General features: G+C 40.4%; 3 protein-coding genes across 3 annotated transcripts; 1 reads left to right on the top strand and 2 right to left on the bottom strand.

Annotated features, from left to right (window-relative positions):
• Positions 1–1,195: 1,195 nt before the first annotated feature.
• On the bottom strand, positions 1,196–5,678 carry LOC140935796 (uncharacterized). The gene is made up of 4 exons (XM_073385359.1): positions 5,449–5,678; positions 3,497–3,575; positions 2,746–2,861; positions 1,196–2,104 (listed from the first exon to the last, which is right to left on the bottom strand). Exons 1-4 carry the CDS (start codon positions 5,482–5,484, stop codon positions 1,859–1,861), a joined length of 477 nt encoding a protein of 158 aa, XP_073241460.1. The 5' UTR covers positions 5,485–5,678; the 3' UTR covers positions 1,196–1,858.
• A 1,794-nt stretch (positions 5,679–7,472) lies between these two features.
• LOC140934175 (uncharacterized) lies at positions 7,473–10,309 on the bottom strand. The gene is made up of 4 exons (XM_073383848.1): positions 9,788–10,309; positions 8,919–9,000; positions 8,338–8,420; positions 7,473–7,715 (listed from the first exon to the last, which is right to left on the bottom strand). Exons 1-4 carry the CDS (start codon positions 9,821–9,823, stop codon positions 7,482–7,484), a joined length of 435 nt encoding a protein of 144 aa, XP_073239949.1. The 5' UTR covers positions 9,824–10,309; the 3' UTR covers positions 7,473–7,481.
• A 3,072-nt stretch (positions 10,310–13,381) lies between these two features.
• On the top strand, positions 13,382–14,295 carry LOC140935791 (uncharacterized). The gene has a single exon (XM_073385354.1). It carries the CDS (start codon positions 13,394–13,396, stop codon positions 14,195–14,197), a length of 804 nt encoding a protein of 267 aa, XP_073241455.1. The 5' UTR covers positions 13,382–13,393; the 3' UTR covers positions 14,198–14,295.
• Positions 14,296–14,872: the final 577 nt, after the last annotated feature.

Here is a 14,872-nt window from a genome sequence, read left to right on the forward strand (position 1 = left end):
CAAACGTCGAAGGTTTCGTGATACGAACCAAACTCTAATTAGGGTCGACCTAAATTAAGTTGAGATCGTCCGTTACGTCAGACGTAGACTGTTCACAGTCCTTGTTTTTCCGTAAGATCATCGAGATCGAGCGCTTTGCGTTACGGGCTGCCATCTTGCTAGCCTCCCACGCAGCTCCCCTAAAAACGCCTGCGTGGGAGGCTACTATCTTGCATGAGTGTCAAAACTACTTACCCCGACGCCCGCCCCCTCGGTACATTTGAAAATCAAGATACCCGTGACGGTAAGACGCGGTATATCTAAACGATCTCACGAAAAAATAGGGGACTGTGAATAGTCGACGTCAGACGTCGAACGTAGGAGGCGTTGAAACGATTAACTCAATCAGACCCAAAAGCAATTTTAATAAATTTTCTCCCGAACGAGGCTAAATATACATTATCATTCATCTTTTTAATTTATTAGTCTAGTTCGTCGCATGTGAAGATAGATGTTTGTCCCGGAGACGATCTTCAGACGTTCTGTCTGTCTGAAGCAGACCGATAGAAGGTGTTGGACGATCCAAACTCATTTAGACGAACTTAACTGAGCCAGACGTCGAACTCTTCATGAACTCTTAACTTACTACCGTAATTCCTTTATTAAGCCCCCCAAGAGGCTTATTTATTTCAAGGCGCCCATTTGGAGGGGGGGGGGGGGGGGGGGTTGGAATTAATAGAGGCAGGGGGCTTATTTGAGAGAGGGGGCTTATTTAATGTAGAAAGGACGACGGTATCATTTCTCCATAAAGAAGTAGAATACGGAGTAGAAAAGCTCAAGTACAAGACGTTTTAGATCATGAAGCTGAGGATCAGAATCATATCCGAACTTCCAGTTGGTAAATAAACCATCCCGGATCAGTCCACACGAAGTTTTACAGTCGTGATTGATTAATATAGTCTAGCATTTATTAGTGAAGAATAAATAGGGGAGGGAGGGCTTTTAAACTCTCTTCCCCTGAAAAAGGGGGGGCTTATTAGGGGGAGGGGGGCTTATTTGAGAGAGGGGGCTTAATAGAGGATGTACGGTAAGTTTGGTTCGTCTCATGAAAAGTTCGACCTTTGGCTAGACCTTAGTGTTTCGGGAGTCCTCTAGTTGTGGACAGTGGCCCATGAACGAGGTTATAGACTCCTACTGTCGATAGTTTTTCTGTCACTCGTCAGCGTAGCTGGCGGGATAAGTGGGTGAATACTGTAGTTATTTTTGACAGCGGAGCCGTGAGAATATTGGGAGCAAATTTTCCCTCCATGTTTCGCCGCTGCAAATTTCCCTTTCGTAAAAAGTCGCTGCCATTTTTAAGACACTTTAAAAACTTTTGACCTGTTATTGAGAGTTTTTCTATTAAAAAGAAAGAAGATCGCAACTCAGGGTCGAACCCGAACCTCGCCGGAACCTAGACCTTTCGCATCCAATCTCTCTCCCCTACCACTACACCTTACCATACCTACCCGCCAAAGACCGAAAGATTCAAGGACATTACCAAAACTGTTATTAATAACTGGTGACCCTAGCACTTTCCATAATTTTTAACGTAAATTAAACTTTGGCTTCAACGTCGTTCTCTCTAACACTATTCAAAAACGTATTATTTGCCTTATTGTCACTTAATCCAGGGAAATTAATACATCTATCATGTCTAAAGGCTTGGTTACCAATGGCAGCATCCACCGTTAAAAATGGCAAAGACCGTTTACGAAAGGGAAATAAGCTTCGCCGCTCGTTTCTGCTGCCAAGAAAGTACACGGGGCATCATGATGACAAACCCGCCAGGTACGCAGGCTATCCTTTCACAAGTATCTAGACCAGTCAAAAGAGACCGTTATTGTGTTTTTTGCAATAAATGCATTGCCCACCACATCATATTTTGTCCTGTCAGTCGTCGGTTGATTTCCTGCAGAGCACTTGGAAGTCTGGACACCAATTCTGGCGGAAGCACAACTCTTCTGAGGGAGGGGTCTGTTAGGCGTGAATATCGTTTGCTTTTCTTCCGTCGGTTGATTGTTGTTGATCTGGGAGAGTGAGTCCTGGTCTTCGGTAGGTCTTCACATTTTCTTTTTTTATTGGTCTAGGATGTTTGAAAATAATAAAATAAGGTTGGTCGCAAACAAAACTTTTCATTGATCTTTAGCTCCTTTTTGAGTCTTGCAACTGAAAGCAATATTGTTTTAATGGTGTGTCTCCTGGTAGCTAAGTAAGGGTCGTTTTTTTGGAACCGATATATCAATGGCGGACTTATAATATGATTGCTGAGATGTACGAAGACTTTTCCAGGGTTGTACATCATAAAAGTGCACTTGAAAAAATCCCCGGATGACTATCAACAAAAATGGAAACAACCAAATCTCTTACTAAGCGCGTCTTTTCTGCACACAAAAAATCAGTGTCCTTTTTTATTTTTATCCAACTCAACCTCGTCCCCAGATCTTTTCTCCTAGAAAAGGGGAAGAGCCCTGGAGACAAGGTTGTATTTTTGGCCACTGACCATGAATTAGTTAATTTATATACCGTAGCCAAAACAACTATTTACCAACTCAACACTTTGAGTCTCGGAACTTCTCGGTTTATATCTGTATCGTTTCACCTCTCCCTCGGGGAATATTTGTAAACCATAGTGTCTACATCCAGATGCATTCTATGCATACCCTTCGTTTTCAGTTCACAAGAACGCGCGTGGGTTCTGAATGTTTGTTTTAGCCACCCCAGTACCTTATTTTCCTCTGGTGTATCCGCATATTTGTCTTTAGTTTCTGCTCTTCGTTGTTCCCTCTTTAGTTTCTTCACTCTCTTATCTTCCAGACGAGTATACAATTTGGCACGATATTCTGAGGAGATAAATGTTGTTTTTAACTCAAGATTTATTTACTCTCAACATATACCTTGGTCGTGAACGAACTCCTTCCGTAAGCCTGGAATAGTAATAAAAGTTGCGAATTTGTTCATAACCCGCATAACCTTTATACGCTCCCACTTCGCCAAAACAAATAAGTAGATTATAGAGAGACCTTTAGGTTCAAGGACGAAAACGACTACGAGTATGAGATTTGACTTTAAGTTTTTCGCGTATTCTAAAAAATAGACACCCCGGAATGCTTCATTGTACTTTTTTCAAAAGGAAAGTTAACACTGTTATCTTCGTAGTAGGTTAAGCCCTTTCCCGATCGCAAAATGATAAAACATCTAGCATTTCAAAACTTGTTCCTGCCATTACGACATTCTTACTGATTACCAAGTTTCCCGCCAAAATGACGCTGGCTCGCGCTCAAGCAGTACTAAATCTTTTACTCCTTGTCGTACTCGTCTTAGAATCTAAAGGTCTCTATCAGGTGGCCGGAACACCACCTCCACTATGATGATTGGCCTCAATCTCGGAAAAGCCCTGGGAATTAGATTGGATAAGGCCTTGGATTGTTAGATTTCCCATACGCTCGCGATACAAAAAAGGCACGCCTGGTCTTACCTGAGAATCTCTTTCCGCCAATCTGCTTTGAATACTCAAACACATGACCGCACACACACGAGATACATGAGTCGGTCATCTAAAGAGAACATGATCATCGATTAAGATTATTTAACAATAAGTCGCCGAAAGCGACTAATTGTTCTAGTATAATTACATTGATGATTATTCGAGAAAATAAAATAAAAAAGAGACATGTTTTTGAAAGAGATGTCGGTCAAGGGTGGCCCTGATCGACAAGAAGCTGGTTTTCTTAAACTAGCTGCCGTCGGTTTTCCTCACGGAAACGTAAAATTTTGCTATACATTTATTTAATTCATCGACTTCCATGTTTTCTATTTCACCTGTGAACTGTTGCTGCTGTTGATATCATTCTGTAGAACAAAATGTTTCGCAAAAGCGCGCAATCCGGCAATTGTAAGAACGGAAGAAGGTTTTGGCTTCGCCCTGCCTGCCCTGCTCGCCCACTTTAAAAGGATTTATTTGTCAGTTTTCCGTTTCCTCTTTGTTAATTATGGGAAAATCTTCAAAGAAAAAAATAGTTGCGGAATTTGAAGTTTCAGCATTTGGAAGAGTCACAAATATCGGGCAGATTTGTTCGAAGTGTTTTCAAGTTTTATTTTGACCTCTCCGTTTACTTTTCTGTCGCTTATCTGTAGCCAGGATCAGGCTCAGTCTATTTCGTATTTCAACTTCTTTTCTGGTCCCAGTGCGCAAATATCCAGCACTTGTTATTTGAGCAGTGTTTGTTGTGGTTTTACAAAAGTTCAAGTCTAAATGAGGAAGGCTGGAAACACGAGCTGGCGTTGCCAGAAAGCGTCGTATTTTGTTGCAATGGTGATTGAATGATGATAGGGAAGCTTATATAATTTCTCTCTCAATTTCTTCTTCCTTTCAACTATTGTCTTAGGCAACTAGCCGGGCCTTTAGTCAGTATACTTTTAAATATACAAGTAGAACTAAACGGGCAAGAAACAATTCACAGGGTCAGTTTTTTAAATGGAGTTTAGCCAGTGTCTTACTGAACAAAACCGTGTTCTAAGCAGTTTTCACTTTGCTGAACGCTTTTATCTAAACACCATTTTTCGTGAACAGTTTCACTAAAGCATGTAACGAAGACTAGAAAAGAATTTGTCTTCTTAAGATAACCCACTGAAGAAGAGATCTGGAGGTTCAAAGATTTCCTAAACCGAGGTCTAAGTTAGACTTCGTTTAAATAACGGACCCAAAGCGTTTTCCTAGGGTGAGTTTCGTTTATCAGACTCATTTTTAGTTTCGACCTCTCGCTTTTCTAGGTGCTAATGTTTTAGTTTATATACGTTTCATTGTTTGACAGATGTTATACACGAATTTAGTTTGTTCTAAATATCACAATCCTCCTGACTCCCTCTAGAGTCAAATATGGCCGGTTTTTGGTTCTATTTTTCGACCGTTAGAGCGAGTTTTCTATTGTGTGACCATTCACATGAATTCTCGTCAAGCTTCCTCAGAAGTGTTTTTGCACGGGACTATTTTTTCAAGTAATATTCAAAGTGAAATTCCCAATTTTTCTCCAGTTTTTTTTCGGACAAGTAAACGACTAGAAACCTAGGACTCACCTAGGGCCACGGCGCGGTCTGATCGCTATCTTAAACGCATGTTGTCACTGGGAGGCCGGGGCGACTAAATTAGAGCCGCATATAAATTGGATCTACCTACTAGTTTGGAACAAGAATCAATCTTCGTATTTAAGCGGCATGGTTATTGCTTTAAAAATGACTTAGAAACGGGAAGAATACAAACAAACAGTGTGGTGTAAAAGCGAAGATCGCGAAAAGCCTTTGGACGAGTCGCTGAACAAAATTTATGAAAATTAGAACTTCCTCGACAAATTTGAATATTACTTAGACAGGAGCAGCTGTAACTGAAAGATTTCGAACTAAACTAGCGAAGATTTTCGTTTAGTTTCTTACCGCTGTATTGCAGGCCAAACACTGTTGAAGAACCATGGCGCAGTTCTGATCTAAATCGATAAACTACTTCGTGGTTTTGACGACTGGTTTGCTTGAGTATCAATGAGCCACAAGCTTTGTAGCCAGTGACGTCACAGTTCATGGCTTTTCTGACAAACAAGGCAGGTACTACGTTACATAATTTCCACTGAATTATAGGCGCTCAGTAACGTGTCAGTAAATTCCAGTAAACGCAAGAATTGATGACGACTACAACTGCGGAACTCGGTTGATGCTCTATCGATAGGGTTACAGAAGTTGTATCATCTTTAAGGGAATATGCAACCATAGCGTTTCTCGTTATTTATTTTTTTCAGTATTGCAATTGGTCGAGGAAGTAGGATATGTGATAAGGCGGTGCATTTTTAATCCCTTACCCTTTTGTTGTTCTTCTCCCAAACCATGCAGCCGTCTCGGGTACTTAAGCCTGATATTACATAACCGGGAGAGAAAAATATACTTGAAGTTGCTTGTTAATGATAACGTAAAACATTGATTGATTTTATCCATGGGTAACAGAAGTCTTGAACGAAAAAGTCTGGTTTTACTACACGTTTCTGACGTGAGAAGATAAAAAGTCACTCATTAGGCAACCGCATTTATTTTGACATGCTCGAAAAGTTCGAGAAAACTCCGCAGAGATGGACATAAATAGCGGCATTGTTGCAGTCTAAATACGTACGTACGTAAGAATTGTAAAATTAAAACCACGCCCGACTAAATATTATCCACAAGAAAGACCTATCGGTCATATGTCATAGCGGAAAAAGGTGCGACCAGTAAGGAATGTTGCCTTCGCCTGTTTGTCATGGCAAACGAGAAAAACAGTCGCCCATGCTAATAAAATCATACTGAAATTCGAGTTTATTTATTGTCGAAAAAAATATGGGACTGTACCATTTCTGTAACATTCAGCGTTTGACGGTTTGCCTTGCATTCTCCTGGTTAACACTTTCCGGTGGCGTATCGACCTTTACCCGGGCAAAACACAGACACAGTAAGTGACCGTGTACCGTGTGTAAGCAGCATCATAGCAAACCAAGTTTTGGGTGAGATTATTGTTTGCATTAATCTGTTGGTGAGATTCTATGGTGTTACCATTCATACAAATGAAACCTCTTTGAAAAACCTTTTAAAGAGTACTATTTAATTTGTAGGGTTTTATCAAAAAAAGATTCAAATTTTTTCCAGCTGCGTGTTTTTTTCGTGTCGCTACACTTAGAATTGAAACGGTTATTTTAATAACCGTTTTCAAAAAAAGACAGTATTACTCAGTGGACACCGCAGGCTACCTTAAAACACGAAACCCAGCTTGGGTCGACTGGACAGAGGCTTAATATAATAAAGATTTTGGGATAATAAAGGACGACTAGTCAAGCAAGTCGCTATCAACGTGCCTCTTCCAAATGGCATCTTCCTAGAATAAACATCACGCTGCAGCGCTTATTTATATTACCGTTTATTTAGCCTGCGTGGCAGGCGTTCGAAAGGAAAGGGGAAGGGACTTAGGGCACGAGACGGCGTGCGAGGAGGGAGGGAGGACGGGAACCTTTCTCCCTCGAGCGCTCTCGCGCACTCAAATTCCCCATTCCCCTTCCCCTTCCCCTTTAATCTAAACGCCCGCCACGCAGGCTACCGTTTATTTGACTCGGTCATTATAGGGTCGTGTGGGGTGGAGGTTGGCGAGGGCGTAATTAGAAAAGACAGAGGGGGTGTGATAAACTAAGTCACGTCAAAATCTCATAACCATTTGACCATGTTTAAATTTCAACATTGTTCTAGTTTTGCTTTTAATTTTATTTCCAGTTTTTTTCATTTTAACTGACTAGGATGGTGATGGGGCTCTAAGAACACTGACTTCTCTACCGGCATCTGAAGTTTTGGAGTAAGTGTTTCGCGATCGTCGCTGCAAACACAAAGAAATCATATAACTGAGAAATCTTATTTTTATGCTCCCTCGATTTCCAGTTCGAAAACTCTTAGTCAGTTCCAAGCTAACTGATTTTCTTCTCAATTTGCAATTCCAGCCAAATGAAGTTCTGTGCTGCTATCTTTCGGTTTATTTCCCGGAGGGCGTTTGGCAATCTACTCAATAGCTCTGTCGGTACCATATTTGAACAGCCCTTTCCCAGCTGAGAGGACACTGGATTTGTTCGTAAGCAAGAGAATCGTTTTCTTATGGGCTTTCTGTTCCTCTTTACTGAGGTGTGGTTTACTGCAAATCGGTTCTAGAAACAAAAGAAAAGCATTGTTAGTCTGAGTTTTTATTCCTCTATATTTTTTACTCCATCTGCTGACTGCCGTTCACGTTTCGTATCTACAATTGTAATAAACGTGGAAAATCTGTATTAACTCAGTCTAGCCTGCCTAGTTGTTTTGTATGGCGAACGCACCAATGAGCGGCAAACTACCTGGGATTAACAGTTTTAACTAAAGACGGGTTTGAGGTTGTTCCAATAGAAACTCTTAGTATCATCTGTTTTTCTTTGAAATATGGTTGAAATATGGTTTGAAATATGGTCGTCACACACTAGCCTGCGTGACAGGCATTCGAAAGGGAATATCAGGGAGGTGAGGGAAAGGGGATTTGGGCCTACCACGGCCGGCTAGTCGCACAAGCGCACAATTCACGCGCCAAACTAATGACGACTAAAACACGATGCCTACTAACAGTTTAGCTTTTCCCCGATCATCCATGTTCTGAACTGGTCAAAGAAGTTGATCATGCAATCAAAAACCACAAACCGTTTTTTTCCAACTGAAAGCGAGCAAATCAAATCAATCCAAAAAACAGAAAATGATTGAATCCAACGGAACACGATCCGAACGGGTCCTTTACCTTCAGGCGACCTCCAGCTTTCGTGGCTTATTTCTTCGCCCTTCTTTTCTCAAGTTTTCTGTCTCTAAACGAGAATATAATTTGGCTCGGTATTCTGTAAAAGCAAACAGAACAAAATTACTTTAAAAGCAACCTATGATGGCGAGATAACTTAATCTCGTACCCAGATCTCCCAAGGCCAAGGGAAAGTAAAACAGAGTGAGATCTGGGTACGAAATTAGAGATAACTTACTTCACTTTACTGAAACTTTCTTTACCCGAGAAATATAACTGATGAACAAGGGGGAAATGTACAGTTTTCTAACACATCCCTCCACGTCTCCCAATGACTGGTTGTCTTTGCGGGTGACTTGATTAAATTTTTTCTCTTTATCAGTATGGCGAGGTAATCATCTATCTTGACTATGCTCTTGAATAGGTAGTTAAATCCTTTATGAGCTATCCCATAATTACCTTTCGTTCCTTTGCTTTGTTTGACTATTTTTTTTTTGGTTGTTACGTATCTTCGACATTTTTTAGGTACACGTGTGCGGACTGGTGCACACTGGGTTAAAGTTGCGAAAAATTCAGAATCAGAACGTTGGTTTCGTACCTGAAAATCTTTTTCCACCGATAAAACGACTCGCTTCTTTCAAAACGTGGCCGCAGACACACGCTTTTGATGAGGCAGTCATCTAAAAATAAAGAATTGTCAACAGGGTTATGTCTCAATATAAAGTAGGGACATCGAACAGAATCGTTTTGATTTATTGCAATAAAGCCTTAAATAAGAATGAAAATGTATTAATTTAAAAAAAAAATCATGAGTCATGGATAGCTAGCGTAAATTTATAGTGATAACCCAGTCTTCTAAAGTAATAATTTGTAGCGAAAAATCCACTTAACTTGCCCTCCGGGCCGGAAAATATTATATTGAGTTGTCGATACCTTAATTAACCAGCCGGAAAAGTAGAACAAAATTGCTGAGTTCATAGTAAAATGAACTGAATACGCACAGCTAAAATTATGATTAATCGGACAGCACATTTTCTGTTTTGCAAACTATTTTGACGAGACACAAATGTAAACTCGCTTTACCACAAACATTATTTCTTATATTAGAAAAAGTGGAAGACAGAGCTGACACATTCCGTCTCCCGGACCGTCGCAGGTCGCGATGCATGCATGACTCAGGGCTTTCCAAATAAACACGAAATTCTATCTCTGCAGTTTTGCAACAGAGCCACTTGCCTGGTGATTTTAAAAGGCTAGATTAAAAAGAAGAAACTTCCGAAATTAGACAGACTTTCTTGTACTTCAGAGGAAAATGATTTTTCCTGGGTGCTATACTGTGTATGTGGGCCAAAACAGATTCCTACTCACACCGACAGTTGATTTGCAAATTGTGCAGAAGTAAAATTCAGTTCAAGCCATCGACAAAAAACAAGAAAGAACGTATTTGTTATCAATAATTACACTCACCAAGGTATTACACGCAAGACACTGTTGAAGTACCATTTTTGAGCCGATATTTTCCAACGCTTAACAACAACGCAAAGGGCTGAAATAGATCCGTTTGTTTGATTACACGAAAATGAATAATGCAACGAAGTCCGTATTTAAAAGGCTCAGTTTTCGACGTCACAATACCAGAAGAATCACTTTCATTGCAGCCTGACTAACTCAAGTTGTAGACAGATCTCTATTTCTGAAAGTTATAAGTCACCCTTTTTCGGGGTGAGGTAATATAACATAAAGCCTGATAAGGCCATCATATAAGATGGTGGGTCATAGAGCTTTAAAACCCATATAAGGCATTACCAATGGGTCAGAACCCCTCGAGTATGTAATACACGACACCTTTCATTTCACCTTCATTTTGCAGGGCTGAACCGGCACTAAACAAACCACCATATACGGTTTACACCAAATGAAGGGCTGCCTTTCGCTTTTATTGAACATTTCAGTTATTTATGGTCGCCGGTCGTACTAGATGATTTTACATTTCAAGTAAGTAAGCTCAAATAACTGCAGTTAGTTAGCTTTAGTTCTGATGTTGACTGAAAACACATAGCTGTTTTAATACGCGGTCACAAATACAGCTATGATAGCGGAGATGCATATGAAAAGCGCAAAATATAAACGAGAAAGCCCTATCTAGTGACAAGCGTTTTTAGAAAGGCCTGCAACTCGGCTTAATACGGGTTTTACTACAACTGAGGTACTTTATTCTGTGTTCAGTTTAAAAGAGGTATGCTTCACTGGTTTCTTTGTGGGTTGCGTGACGACACAAAGAGTCTGCTATGTATTCGATCTCTACTTTCTTGTTTTATGTCTAGTGTAAGCTAAATTTCGTGGGTCGTTGGTGTGGGTGTGGGTCGTGGGCCAAAAATATCGTTTTCCAATAAAAAATTAAATTAAAAATTACATTGCAAAAAGTTCTTAAAAATTTTGCAGACTAGGCTCTGTGAACTTAAGAAGAGCTTAGGGGCACCTGTCTTTAGATGTTAGTGGACAATACTCACATTCGTATACGTAGTAGTTTCATGGACCCTCACTCGCCCAACAAATTATTTGCGGCAAAACAGTAACGCGGAGATGATACGAGTTTCTTTTTCTTTACTTCTTTATTTTTCGTTTTGTTTTTTTTTTTGTTGTTCTTATTTTACGTTATAATTAACTTTTACAAAAATTATTTTATTATTATTTTATTTTTTTTCATGAAAATTATTTTATTTTTTCATGTTCCGGGATGTTCCAGGATTTTCCGGAATGTTCCGGCATGTTCCGGAATGTTGCGTGTTCCGGGTTTTATCGACGCCTAAGTAATACGAGCTCCGCTAAGAGGCTACACTAATTTAGACTACGAGTAGTCCCCCATTTTTCCTCAGTGATAGTAGAGCGAGCGAAACGCGAGGGCGCGTGAAAATCACCCCACGCGAGAAAATGCGACACGTGGCGGGGAGAGAGAATTTTACTTCTAGTGACTAGTGTGAAGCCCTCTGGTAGTTTGGTCAGTTTTCTTATCTTCAGGGCAAGCTAGGTTCTAGTCTGGTGAGTTTTGACTAAGGCTTTCTACTCGTTTTATGTCTTATTGTTGTCTTTTCAGTGGAGTGAAAGATGTCTTACTCCGTGAACTTTGGTATTCATATCAACAGTAGCTTATAGAAGCTCACCATCTAATGGCGATTAGCAAATTTACATTCTGATTTTGATCGTCAATTTGTAGTTGCTCAGCCGTATTTGTTATGCCCCTAAGTCTTCTTGTTAAAACTACGTGCACCATCTTCCGCATCCGTGTCATGTAATTAAGCTAACGTTTACTTGAGTCGTGTAAAGACGCGTTCATACTCCTTCTCTGTGCGTTCACCACTTCATGGTTAACTGCGCAGGAGTGGTTGTTGATTGTTATGTTAAAACATAACGCTTCTGCATATCGCTTTAACTCGCTTTTCACCATCTGACAGGGGCACCCAGCGACTTTTTTCTGTAAAATAACTGTTCGAAGAAGCAAACATTGCCTAGAAATTTCTAAAGCTTGAGAAAAGCTAAAAATTTCTGGATAACCATTCAATTCGTCTAAAATATTCGGAGGTTTTCTAATAGCTTACATGTAACGCTACGATTTTCGGAGTGTGTTATTCACATTTCAAGGCATCCGAACAGATAACTAATTTTTAGGGTGACTCCAAATTAACCAAAGGCTTCTAAAGCACAGAGAAAACCATCTGAGACACTTCTGGCGTATTTGGAACAATCGGTCGTTGGGTGCCCGTGATCTGAACGGATGGAACAGCTTCGTATTGATGGTTTTCACATGATGTCACTAAAATTCAAACTAAAAAACTATCGATCCTACCGAGATTTTACTTTCACGATGCATTAGAGAAGCTGAAAACTAATTTTCATACAAATTTTCGCCTCAAAAGGGTTCTTGGTTTTGTGATAGAGTACGCTTGAATTTCTAAGCTTTTGCGTGACGCTGCATTTACATGACGGCCAAGAGAGCTGTCATGTAGGTTAAAAAATGACTTATTTCAGGAAATTTTGCTATGTAAACAGTTCATGTACTAGAAAAAGTATTACTTTAATGTTTATGAGTTTCCCGAAGAATAAATTTACGCTTTTGTCGCAAAACTCGGTAACAGATGTTTCTGTTGGTTTCAAACAGTGCATCTGTACCATTTTAAGTTATTATATACTTGTGTAAATGTTTTATTAGTTGAACAACCAAAATATAATTAATTCGTTTTTATTTATTTTTTAATGAAGTTTAATGCTCATAAAGATTCTTTACAACCGTTGTTACAGTGATATGGGCACCCCCGCGTTTTGGGCATCCTCATTTCAAAACCTTAGTGATATGGGCACCCCCTTCTCATATTACCTTAGCGATTTGGGTTAGGGTTAGGGTTAGGGTTACAGGGGATGCCCATATCATTAGGGGTTTGGGAATGGGGATGCCCATATCACTAGGTTTTTGGGGATAGGGATGCCCATATCACTAGGGTTTTGGGGATGAGGATGCCCATATCACTAGGGTTTTGGGGATGGGGATGCCCATATCACTAGGGTTTTGGGGATGGGGATGCCCATATCACTAGGGTTTTGGGAATGGGGATGCCCATATCACTAGGGTGTTGGGGATGGGGATGCCCATATCACTAGGGTTTTGGGGATGGGGATGCCCATATCACTAGGGTTTGGGGGAGGGGATGCCCATATCACTAGGGGTTTGGGGATGGGGATGCCCATATCACTAGGGTTTTGGGGATGGGGATGCCCATATCACTAGGGTTTGGGGGAGGGGATGCCCATATCACTAGGGGTTTGGGGATGGGGATGCCCATATCATTAGGGTTTTGGGAATGGGGATGCCCATATCACGGTGACTGTGACTCCGTCATACCCAAATTTGTTCCAAAATACTGGGACAAGAGGAGGCATGGAACTTACTATGGCTCAAGGCGCCAATCACAAACTTTGCTATTTCATTCGTGTGTAGTATGTTTGTAGCATTTTCTCTTCATTTGCGTTACGTTCATTCATTTATTTCTGATTCCTGTTAACTCGCAGTTTACCACAGCTATGACAAGCACAATCCCAAGGAAGCATGTTTTCCTATGGACAGCCTTAAGATCCTGTTCATCTGCGTTTGAGCGTTCGATTTTGACTTTATCCCGCACGCAGTTGATGTCAGAACCGTTTTCTGCTTCGTTTTACTTTGGACCTCAGAGACAAAGCTCTCGCTATGATTCAAAAGAGGCTGATCCCAAAGCGAGTTACGAAAACGTTGCCAGGGAAATTGTGAATCAAGCTAATAACGATAACATTGATTTACTTTTTGTCAAGGATATGGCTTATTACATGAAAGGAAGATTGGGTTTTTTAAAGGAATTTTTTCAAGACGCGAAACATTCTTTTCTGATTCGAAATCCAAAGAAGACGATTCCTTCCCAGTATTGCGCTAGTGAAAATCCAGAAATCCAAGCTTCCGGTTGGAATTACTTTGACCCTCCAGAAGCTGGATTTAAGGAACTTTTCGAAATGTATTCGTTTGTCAAAGATAACCTTGATGCCAATCCAGTTGTTGTAGATGCCGATGACCTACTCGAATCACCAAAGGAGATCATGAAGGAGTATTGTGATCGAGTTGGTATCAAATATGAACAGCATATGACTACATGGAAACCTGGCGAAATAATCCAAGCCTGGCAAGATGGTTGGGTTATAGCATGGCGAAGAGGGGCTTTAAACAGCAGCGGTTTCATCAAATCTGACTCTTCCTCAAGTAAACCAGAAATAGAGTATCCATCTGATGTTGTCAAAGCTATGGAAGATAGCCAGGCATTCTATGATAAAATGTTTTCTGTTCGACTTAGGTTAGCATAAAAGTTGAGTCGAACGGAGTAGTCTAACGTGATCACCATGGTTAGTCCATGTGTTAGGGTACATTTTTGCTCAGTCTGCTTTAGCGCTTCTCTTCGTATTAAATCACGAATATTTCAGTATTCAGTTTATTCTATTTATTTCGGTGTTGGGCATTTTAACTTTATTCAGGGATATATAATATATAAATAAGTTTGTTTTTAGATCGGTTCGGTAATCAAAAGTTCCACTTATCTCAAATATCTTTTGTTAAGGGACAAAGGATGGTGTTTGCAAGCTGTCAGAATAGCGGGACAAACTTTAGATTCTACTGGCAAACCTTTGCTGGTCAGTTAAGTCTTTGATCAAAGATTTTTGCACCGACCTCTTTGGTGTTTAGCCTCCCACGCAGGCGTCTTTAGGGGAGCTCGGGATGAAAAACGAGCTCCCCTAAAAACGCCTGCGTGGGAGGCTATTTGGTGTTGGGATCAATCAGAAAATAGAACTGAGTTGGACGCACCGTTAATTGTAGGAAACATCATGGGGGTGGTTTCAGTCTTTCGCAACTACTGGTTTAACTAAGGTTAGGAAACACCTCTTCAAGCTTATTTAAGAAACATAGAAACAAGTTAGGTAGATAGAAATAATAACTTTCCTAAATCTTGTTGGGGCCACGCGACCTCACACCTTTTTAGTTCT

The sequence above is a fragment of the Porites lutea genome, chromosome 4 (assembly GCF_958299795.1).
Source record: "Porites lutea chromosome 4, jaPorLute2.1, whole genome shotgun sequence".
NCBI classification, from domain to species: domain Eukaryota; kingdom Metazoa; phylum Cnidaria; class Anthozoa; order Scleractinia; family Poritidae; genus Porites; species Porites lutea.

Bases quoted from the DNA above. Each gene is read 5' to 3' on its own strand.
- LOC140935796 (XM_073385359.1), bottom strand. From the start codon at position 5,484: ATGGTTCTTCAACAGTGTTTGGCCTGCAATACAGCG. The intron at 3,576-5,448 runs GTAAGAAACTAA...TGTTCTCTTTAG, and splicing joins GTTTGGCCTGCAATACAGCG to ATGACCGACTCATGTATCTC. The intron at 2,862-3,496 runs GTAAGACCAGGC...TTATCTCCTCAG, and splicing joins TGGCGGAAAGAGATTCTCAG to AATATCGTGCCAAATTGTAT.
- LOC140934175 (XM_073383848.1), bottom strand. From the start codon at position 9,823: ATGGTACTTCAACAGTGTCTTGCGTGTAATACCTTG. The intron at 8,421-8,918 runs GTACGAAACCAA...TTGCTTTTACAG, and splicing joins CGGTGGAAAAAGATTTTCAG to AATACCGAGCCAAATTATAT. The intron at 7,716-8,337 runs GTCGCCTGAAGG...TTTTGTTTCTAG, and splicing joins ATAAGCCACGAAAGCTGGAG to AACCGATTTGCAGTAAACCA.
- LOC140935791 (XM_073385354.1), top strand. From the start codon at position 13,394: ATGACAAGCACAATCCCAAGGAAGCATGTTTTCCTATGGACAGCCTTA.